At 31.6% G+C, this 10815-nt stretch overlaps 1 protein-coding gene across 2 annotated transcripts; it reads left to right on the forward strand.

Moving 5' to 3' along the window:
* The first annotated feature begins 6807 nt into the window (after window positions 1–6807).
* LOC114724192 (uncharacterized RNA-binding protein C17H9.04c-like) lies at window positions 6808–8033 on the forward strand. 2 transcript variants are annotated; one of them, XM_028910503.1, is made up of 4 exons: window positions 6808–6887; window positions 6996–7399; window positions 7637–7738; window positions 7861–8033. In XM_028910503.1, exons 2-3 carry the CDS (start codon window positions 7017–7019, stop codon window positions 7710–7712), a joined length of 459 nt encoding a protein of 152 aa, XP_028766336.1. In that variant the 5' UTR covers window positions 6808–6887; window positions 6996–7016; the 3' UTR covers window positions 7713–7738; window positions 7861–8033. The 2 variants fall into 2 exon arrangements, with proteins under 2 accessions (XP_028766336.1, XP_028766337.1); XM_028910504.1 differs by having other exon boundaries at window positions 6831–6887; window positions 6986–7399.
* The last annotated feature ends 2782 nt before the right edge of the window (window positions 8034–10815 follow it).

Genomic DNA, 10815 nt, shown 5'->3' on the forward strand with positions numbered 1-10815 from the left:
TTAAGGAAGATGATTATAATATTTTAAGAAAAAACATGTTATATTCTTATAATTAAATAACTTACCTAACTTTTTTAATTTAATCAAATTAGATAAATGAGTCTTATATTAAGGACCAAAGGAGTAGTTTGAAGTCATGAATATCCAATACATAATATAAGAGTTAGTTAAGAGTTGAATTTGATCTTATATATAAGATTCTAATAACTTTGTCTTCCAAATTTATAATTCGTTATGCAACATATCTTATTAATTGTACATATTAAGAAAGTTTTCATTGGAAGGTAGTTTTAATGTATATGATTAAATAAGGTGGTCTAAGAAATACAACATATATTTGTTATAAATAACCAACCTAACTAGTTTTTTTAAACACTTGTAAATTTGTTAATACCTCCGGTCTTTAATATAAAGCCTAATTAATTAATTTGGAAATACTAAGAAAATTATTAAATTATTTTAAAGTGTTTATATTTATTATTTTTTCTAAACTAATTTGACTCATTTATCAATTGCTATATAATCTAATGATGCATATGAGTATTTAAAGAGATCATATAATAATAAATTATAATTAAATAATTTAGTAACTTTTTTAATCTCTCGAAATTAAATAATTTTGTTAACAAGATTTGAAATTCTGAATATGTCGACCGCAGCTCATGAAACTCCTTTTTGTCTTTACAATTTTTTTTTTGGAGCTGAAGCTCTACAATTATTTTAAACATAATATAGCATAATCTATATAGTACCTTTTTTTTTGGCCTGACATCATCTATATAGTACTATAGTATATTTTAAAACCCCCTGCCCCCCCCCCCCCCAAAAAAAAGGAATATGCATGTGATTACATTATTGAACGGTGTGAGTGTATAAATTTGTGATGTTTTGGAGGAGACTCTGTGTAATTGAATTATTGAAACGGCGCGAGTAGGAACATAAACATCTTACAGCTGTGTGTGTATGTGTGTCTCTGTGTGTGTGTGCGCGTGTGTGTGTGAGCTGTGAGATATTTTGCTGCAAAATAAATGAGTTTGCAAATATCTTAAAGGAAGGTGAGGGAACAATGTCAATTCATGCATGTCCAAAATAAGAGATTGATGGATCACAGGATTAGAACGTGGAATAGGATAGGTGACGTGATCGTTATATACTCCTCCGGTTCTTAATATATGATCTAATTATTGAGTTGATTTTGATCCTAAATATAAGATCTATTTATCATATTTATCAATTTTCTCTAAATTATCCCTGGACATTCTCTCAACCATAATCAAGTAAAAAAGGGAGATGAGGTATTAAGAAAGATGATTATGGGGTTTTAGGAAAAACATATCACGTTTCTTATAATTAACTAACTCATCTAACTTTTTTAATCTAATCAAATTAGTTAAATGAGTCTTATATTAAGGATCAGAAGAGTATTTTCTCAATTACGTTAGTATAATATGTTTTGTTGTCTAAAGAAATAATCTTTTTTTTTTCATTTAGCATTCCTAATAAACTACAAAACTTGTCAATTAATCAATCAGACTCTTTCATCTAATGACTTTTATTAAAGACAATTTTAACATTTTATTAAAAAACTAATTTTAGTAACTTCTTTTTAGTTACATAAATTTGTTAATAAATGCTTATAAATACGTGAAGGGAATAGAAGCAACCAAAAACAAAACCAAGAGGGAAGTAGTATTATGCTTTCATTAAGTAATTAATTATTACTTTAGGAAGCTGGCAAATATATATATATATATATAGACACTCATAAAGATATATACACAAACACAAAATTTAATTCTTGCAAGAATATATATATATATATATATATATAGAGAGAGAGAGAGAGAGAGAGAGAGAGAATAAACTTGAAACAAAAGAGCATCCTATGCCAATGTGTCCGTTTGGTTTTGTACGTTAGGTTATTTTATCTGAGCCTACATACCAAATAACGACAATGGCATGGCAAAGTTTGACGTGGATGGCCATAAAAAGGAAAGGAAATTAAGTACTTACTAGCAATATTTCTTTAATAAAAAATAAGATAATAAGTATAATCTTTATAAATAAACTAGATACAAGGTCATACATTGTACGTAATTTGAAAAATGAGTAGACAGACCCATGCAAATATATATATATATACACACACACACATTCGTTTTAGGACAATATATAGAGCATTATAAATATAACATACTACAATTGCAAAGAATGAATATATGGTTGTAATCACTCAGCATATCATGCTTCCTCTCACCCATAATACAAGAAATTAGTTAACTTTTCTCATGTACCAAAAAAAAAAAAAGTTTAGTCATTAAATATGTCCTAAAATGATATGGTTTTTCCATTTTATCCCTAAAGAATGAAGTTCAAAAATAATAAATAACTTTAAATATATTTTTATTATCTCTCATCTCTCTCCCATATTTAATAGGGGAAAAGTGAAAAAATGACATTAATTATTCTAACGACTTCTTCTAACAAACTTTTTATATTATGGACAAAAGGGAATATAATTGAACTGGTTTTTTTTTTAAAAAAAAGTACACGTTATATTATAATTTTAAAAGTAAAAATAAAAATGCATTTAAATCTAGTATATCCCCTACGCATATAAGAAAATGTCTCTGTGTAATTTTTTTTCCTTGGAACCGAGTCTATGTATAACTGGCAAACGTGGTAATTTGTTGAAGACACATTGGTTGTCATGTTATTAAATTATGTCGACAAAATTGAGCTGTGTAATTAAATGAAAATGGTCCCTCCCCCTAATTTTACAGTGAAACTGATGTTGAGTTATTGTCATACCTTTTCAACTGTCATGTCCATATCCATATTTCTTATCTCTTCCATTTTTGATGATTATTTCACTTGACCACACAATGTTCACTCTTTCTAATTTTAAGTATATGAACTTGCATGATTTTACATATTTTGGCACTTTCTTTTATGCTCCTTTGGTTTCACCAAAAACAATGTGAGGGGAGGAAAAAAAACTCTTGACGTGTTACTTGACAGTTAATAGACTACTTCCAATTTTAATATAATAACTAGTTAAAAATTTGATCTGATTCTAAATATAAGAGCCTAATTTACTTTGTCTCTAATATTTATTTATTTTTTCTTCAAATAATCCATGTTGATTGCACATGTATGTTAAAGTCTTATTAAGGGTAATTCATTTGCACATGATCCATAAAAATATTTTAAGAAAGATGACATCTATTTATTAGAATTAACTAATTCAATTACTTTTCTTAAAAGGGTGTTTGGTATGCGTCAAAAACACTTTTAAAAAATGCTTTCACTAAATCAAGATAAAACCTTTCTCACATGGTTATTTCGTGTATCATAAAATTATTTTGAAAATCATGGTTTAATTTCTATTCAAATATTTTCTTAATATTGGCAAATTAGTTTTTTTAGTTGTTATATATCAAGTAGTGGAGGTAGTATGATATACATGTGAACCTTTGATTTTTTTTTTTTGCTATAGAAATTTTTGGAAAGGGGTTGGGCTCACCCACGATCTAAGGGTAGGGCGAAATCTCTCTTCCTCCTAGGTCATACCAATGTTGGGCAGAACGAGCCGTCAATTACCCTTAGGCGTTTACCTAGACACCCAGGAGCTAGGATGCCTCTCCAAGCACCGTGACTGGAACCACAATAAAGTGATACCCCCCAGGGATCGAACACATACTAACTTGGTCATATGTCTCACCCTTTCGCAAGCTAAACCCATGGACGACGGGTGAACCTTTGATGCTTTTCTTCGAGAGGACTATCCATATGGATGTGAAGTTCTCAGCTCTGTGGGCCATTATTGATACAGGGCCTTGCTCTTTTAGGTAGAAGCCCAATTAGCTCATTCCCTCACTACACCTATTAACCTTTCTTATTTATAATGTTTTGATTTTTAATTATAGTGGGTCCTGTCATCTTGCATGGACAATATGGACTATGGAGCAAGTCCAGATTAAAATTAAGTTGTATTATATTTATAATATGCAAATATATAAACTCATATAATAGAGAGAATGACAAAAAAAAATCTAAAAACTGCATAATTCCAAATTAGGAATTTCTACAAAAACGTGATGTTATTTGCAAGCCAAGTATAGTCAAAATCTATTAAAGTGTCAGAAACAAACTTAATTTGGGATTTAATCATTTTCATGCTCCTTTTCTATCTTTTTCTTTGTATAAAATACACAAATGTAATTTATATATTTTATGCAATATCCAAACGACAGTAAAATATGCAATCCATTAGTTCTTTATAAAAATATTTGTTATTGATCAATATCAACATGGAATTGAAGGGAAAGAAGTAGAAGTCGGAGGGGAATTAAATATAAGTTTTAAGCCAAGCTCATAAAGCTCTTCATCTTACTCTTACACAATGAATTTTATAAACCTTTTGATCACTTAATTTGTTGAGCAATATGTTGTTGTCTCCCCAAATCTACTTCTTCAAGCTCTCTCATCTTCTTTTCTTGGACAATCCTACAATAAAGATATATTTTCTCCAAATCCAAGTACGTACGTAGTTAGTCTAATATTGATATGTATGATATATTATAACTTTAACTTAACTTTATATTTCACTATTTGTTACAAATATGGATCAAATAAACTTCTCACATAGACTCTTAGGTCTAACACTGATTTCCTTAAAAAAGAAGAGATTCTAATCATTTAGGATAATGTAATAAAGACAAAAACAAACGGAATGCTAACAACAACAAAATCAGTACAAACTATCTAGGATAACACATAATGCCTGAGGCCCAAGACCTACTTCCAAGAAAAACCAGACCAGAAAATTTGTAATAATACAAATGAAATCAAATGACTAAGAATTTCATATAATTAATAAAATGTATTCTTTAAAAAAATTAATATATATATATATATATATATATATCTAGGAGATAAGACTAAGAACACAATTCAGTAATATTATATTGAAGTCTTCAGTTATATATCTCCCTCCATTTAAAGGTCAAACAATTATGAATGTAATTAGCATCAATGCTTAACCACTAAGTTATGTTTAACTTAGAATAAAACTAGAGAGAGAGAGAGAGAGAGAGAGATGATCTTTATACAGTGAACACAAAATAGATGAAAGAAAAGAAGAAAAGGAACTAAACAAGGAAAAAGAAATCTATCTGTTACAAAATAGTAAAAGAAAGGAAACCAAGGCAGGAAGCAGTAATGAGAGTAGTGGATGCGTGTGTGAGTGTGTGAGAGGGTGTCTGTATATATGGTTGTGAAAAGTAGGCACACAAAGAGGAAGAGAGAGAGAGGGAGAGAGAGGGATGGAAGGGTTTTGCATGGAAGCGATTCTCCCAAGGAGAATCGAATCAGGCCACTTCCCTTATTATCACTTTATTCTTCTTTACAGTTTGCCTCTCCTTCTCTTTACCCTTCCCCAAGGGAATGGACAGACAATACACACCTCTCTCACATACATTCACAACAGAAAAAGATGGTCAAAATCACTCCTCCAACACTTGTTATTCCTTCATCATCACCTTCTCTTCTCTTTATTGAAACTCACCATCCCCCCTCTCTTCCTTTTCCTTTCTCTTTTCCCATTTTCTATATATCTTTCCTTCTCTTTTTCATTCTATTATTTCTCCTTCTTCTCATGCATTAATTTCATAGTGTCACTCTCTTGCATTATGGAAAAGATCAGTCATCCTAAGACCAAATTAAGTTCAACTGTTGGTGAAGATCTCAGGATTTGTTGAGTTCAACCTCTCAGTTCTTTTGATCGTGTAACTCTTTCTTTTAAAAGCTTTAGCATACATGGAGAATAAAAGAATATTCAAAATGGAAAGCAGCAACTATTTTTTCGAGCGTTTTGACTGTCCCAAGAGATAGTAATTGAAAGAGACTTGAATTGAATCCCCTCTTTTATTGTTGTTATTATTTGGGATAGCTTGTGGGCCTATACCTATATATATGTTTATATGATTTTCATGGTACGAATATTCATCAATTTACATGGCAGCAATATATATTGCTGAGTAGGATTCCGCATCGTCCAATAGCAGACAGACACCTTTATTTTTCTTTTAGCTTTTAGTTTTTCTTTTGCTTCTTTATCGTCTGAGATAGATTCTGTATGTGGGGCTGCGGCAATTCGAATTGAACCGTATTGCTAAATGCTATGGTCAAAGGGACTTTCTAGGGTTCATGGCGGATTTGATATTGATAAGATGCTTGGGACTATTTCTGTTGTGCCATTAGGTTACACTAACAAGCTGTGCTCCTTTTTTGTGTCTCTGAGTTTTTGACTTGCCTAGCTTGCCACGCCTATATGTGATTTCGTGCTCCTCTTTTGTCATAAAATAGTTAATTTATTAGTTAACATATATGCTTCATATATAGCATTACATATCATGATTTAATTTTAATCATTTTGGAGAGAGATATGAGAGTGGATTAAGAACAAAAATGTTGGTCCTTATCCTATAAAGACTTGAGAATCCAGAACCGTACAGTTAAAAACTTAAACAAATTACAAAGTTGAAGCTGCCCCACACCACACACACTGCCAAATTAAAGTAAATCTGTTCAAAATTCAAAGTACATAGTTCTCGTTGGAATTGTAGCTCGCAAGAATAATTTTGCCTTTATCTCTTTTTCCTCCTTTAGAATTCATCGATTCCATTTATCAAGGTTGCCCTTCCATGAACATACTCCAAAAAAAAAAAAAAAAAAAAGGTACTTCACGACCCCCATTTATTCTCTTTCTGCCAGTGATCTCTCCACCGTATATATAAACCTTCCTTCTCATCACTTTCCCTCATCACCATATCCCTTCACTCCCTGGTCACACTGCCTCAACTGATCTCTCGCATTATCTCAAGGTCTGTCTCACTACTCTTCTCTGCGTCATTTACACATATACACACATACACATGAAATGAATCATATATATGTATATATATATGTTGTAATGGAACAGTGATTTGCAGGGCAAGGAAGTGAGGATCACTATGAGCAGGCCGGGAGACTGGACGTGCAGGTCATGCCAGCACCTGAACTTTCAGAGAAGGGACATGTGTCAGAGATGTGGGGATTCAAAGTATGGAGATTTTGGGAATGGTGGGTATGGAGGAGGAGGAAGAATGATGATGGGATCTTCATTTGGGTTTAGCAGTAATAGTAGTACTGGTTCTGATGTTCGTCCCGGTGACTGGTACTGTTCCGCTGGAAACTGTGGAGCTCATAACTTTGCCAGCCGATCAAGCTGCTTCAAGTGTGGTGCTTTCAAAGATGACTTTGCTTCTGCCTTCACCAGCTCTGACTTCTCTTCCAGACCTTTTGGTTCGGCCTCTTCCAGACCTTCATGGAAATCTGGCGACTGGATATGCAACAGGTCACTTGAACATTACTATACGTAGCCTGACATATATAATATACGTACATTAATATGACTCCAGACATAAGTATATAAAACACTGACAAGACGGAATCTGATGTCACTGTCATGTTTTGGATATGTTGTCTAATTTGGACAGAAATATATGTGTTCTTTTGTTTTTGTTGACTGCTTTTTCGGGTTTAGATATATACAAACTTGATGAGTACTTTATTTGTTGGGAATATAATACAGGTCAGGGTGCAACGAGCACAACTTTGCTAGCAGAATGGAATGTTTTAAATGCAGTGCCCCGAGGGACACGTACTAGAAATGAGATTCTACATCCACTTTTGGGTATGTCCCACACATCATCATTCGAACTCTGCATAAGTATCAATTTTGATGATGAGAGAATAATATATTATGTTTCTGGTTAGAGAACACTATATATATTTATTTTATTTAACTTCTTGCAGGGATTTCATGGATTCAAGCAGGGGAGAGAGAGGGGGGAGAGAGAGAGATGTGGCCTGATTTCTTGATTTGTTCGTCAAAAGATAATTGTGAAAGCTTGTATTCGGATGGTTTTGAGGCCACGTAGTTAAAGATGGAAGCTGTATCAATCTCTCTTGTCCCTTTTTGTCAAATTACCAACAGCAATTAATGTTCTTTTGGTGCTTTAATATTAAACTGAGTTTTCTTTTGTAATCCTAAGTACTGTGGCGTGGTTTTTTCCGAATGAAGATAATTATCCATCCCCTCTTTTTTCTTCTTAAATAATGCCTTCATGCTTCTCTAAAAACAAAATAGAACTGAGCACACATATGTACACAAAGCTCGCACACACACACACGCGTATATATATTAACAGAATAATATCACAAAGGGAACATCCTTAAAATGTCATTATGCAGTACCTACTGTCATGAAAGAAATGTCAGGTTCTGCTAGAATTCACAAGCTTAGCCTTCTCTCGTCAACAACTTCAACCAAACCAACAGCTTATTGTCATCGTATTACGGTCACTACTTGAGCTAATACATACTTTATGTATATACATATTTGAAAGTCAGATTTGGCATTGGATTCCATTCACTGACTTAAAGTGTATGCCTTTAAAAAGGGATGCATATTGTGGATTCAAAAGATGACTTTAGAACTCTATATATTAATTAAATAATATAATAGCCTCTGCTTTTATGCAGATTTCTTTTGTTTCTTTTTTTATCTTCCTTTCAGGCAAGCTTTATTATCCTACTCGAGTACTCTCAAAACTTATAGTTTATATTCAAGTTAAATATAATTTTAAAAAAAGGAAACATGTTTTAATTGTCTGCGTTCAAAGTTGCATAACCTAACAGCTGTGGGTCCCTGGCTAGATGTTTTCAACATAGTTGAATACAATTAGTTCATCATCATATATTACATAACTATTAAAAGGGATATCAAATATATTATGTTTAGTATTTCTGTATATATTTTTGGACAAAACTTAGTTCAAATTACTTATATCTATTAAGTCAAGTTTTCCAATTACACTTGCTATATTACTATTGTTAGTTGTTAAAATGCATGTGTGTACTTGTATATTTGCCTATAAACTTAACCTAATAGATATAAGCAGCTTAACCAAAGTTTTTTCTTATATAGTCATTCACAAATAATATGAGAATATTTTATTGAAATAAAATTAAAAATTTTGCAATTTAAACTATTTAATAGTCTTGATAAAAATGCTGTTTAATACTTCTCCGATCTTAAATATAAGATTTATACTACGAAAGGGGTCTTATATTTAGGACCGGAGGAGTAGTAATGTTTACCCATTATTTTGGAAGCGATGGAGTAAAATAGTTTGTTTACAGAAGGAAGAAAATAGTTTTTTTATACGAAAATTTTAGGCAAAAAATCAAACTCAACTCAAGTCAAAGATATGGTGCTTGATCTAACTCATCCTATGTCATACCATGTTGAACAACGTGAACTAACAACAAATCCTTGGCATTTACCTAGATATCCCTGAATCTAGGATGTCTCCCTGCTCAACTCAAGTCAAAGACAGGACGTTTGAGCTAACTCATCCTATGTCATACCATGTTAAGCAGGGTGAACTTATAACAAACCCTTGGCATTTACCTAAGCACTCTGATATCTAGGATGTCTCTCCAAATGTGGTAATAGGGAATGGAGCCCCTTTCCTTATTTAATCAAAGGGTACAGTTCTTATTGCTGAACTCACTGATGATGAGTAAGGTAGAAAATAGTTGAAGAAATGAACTTTTTCAATGATAAATTGATAATGGATAAATTGAATTTGTTGGGCCTGAACATAAAGATTAGCTAAGAAGTGGTCAGTAAGTTTAGGGTTGCGATAATGGAATCCAAAGAGAGTCCAATTCTGTTACTTTTATTACTTGCATTTTTTGGCCCAAAGCCAGTTTAGAACCTTTTTTTTTTGTGCGTTTTTGTGCGTTTCATGTTTTGAAATTTTTTGGTTGAATATTGAAGTATTAACATGGAATATAAATTAGTTAGTCCTTATAATTTATATCGATTTTTAAATATAGTCTCACATTTGAAAACGAACAAATATTAATCCACCTGGTATGCCTATCCACAAGGGTATGGTTTCAAATTTTGTTACTGTCATAAGGAGTTTATTATTAGATAATTTATATATGAAACATGCTTTAATAGTCTCTTGAGATCTATTTCTCATGAACTTTGGTATAAAAAAAGAAAATTATTGAAAGCCATATGATTGCGGAACTTCTTGGTATTTTAAATGTAAACGTTCTCAGTTTGTGTTGGCAAAAGGATTTTAGAAAAATTGATGTTTATTGTGACTCTGTAGAAGCTCTTGGCATCATTTTGAGGGGATGTATTGGTAGCCACTCTTTTAGGGATTTTTTTTAATGATATTACATCCGATCCTTAATATAAAAATTTATTTGATTTTTATTTTGATCCTAATTATAAAACGCTAATCCACTTTGTCTTTCATATTTATCTATTTTTTTTTTCAAATTAGTTCTTATAATAACAGTAGTTCTAGCCAATAAACTTGATTAGCAAAGATATTTTAGGAAATACAACACATATTTATTACAAATAATTAACTTAACTTATTTTCTTAATCTACTCAAATTAGTCAACTAGCTTCTATATTAAAGACTAGATGTAGTATTTTATTTCTTTTCCATATGTCAATTTGTATCGCATCAAAAAAAAAGAACTTAATAAGCAATTTTTCAATTGTGATTTACGGAATACAAAATAAATAAGTAAGAAGTGTATTATCTTGATTTATGTGAAATATGTTCACAAGTACTTGTGATTGTGATTACAAACAAGCCTTGGCTATCTCATAGAACAGAGGATAGTTGATGTCTTCGTGATCAACCACCACTAACCAAAAAGGTGAAACTTGA

The sequence above is a fragment of the Neltuma alba genome, unplaced genomic scaffold, assembly GCF_004799145.2.
Source record: "Neltuma alba isolate B1F8T4 unplaced genomic scaffold, ASM479914v2 tig00012176_pilon, whole genome shotgun sequence".
NCBI lineage: Eukaryota > Viridiplantae > Streptophyta > Magnoliopsida > Fabales > Fabaceae > Neltuma > Neltuma alba.

What these genes read in the sequence shown, in the direction of transcription:
- LOC114724192 (XM_028910503.1), top strand. Translation starts at nt 7,017, where the DNA reads ATGAGCAGGCCGGGAGACTGGACGTGCAGGTCATGCCAGCACCTGAAC. An exon ending in GGCGACTGGATATGCAACAG is followed by an intron (nt 7,400 to 7,636) that starts GTCACTTGAACA and finishes AATATAATACAG; the next exon opens with GTCAGGGTGCAACGAGCACA.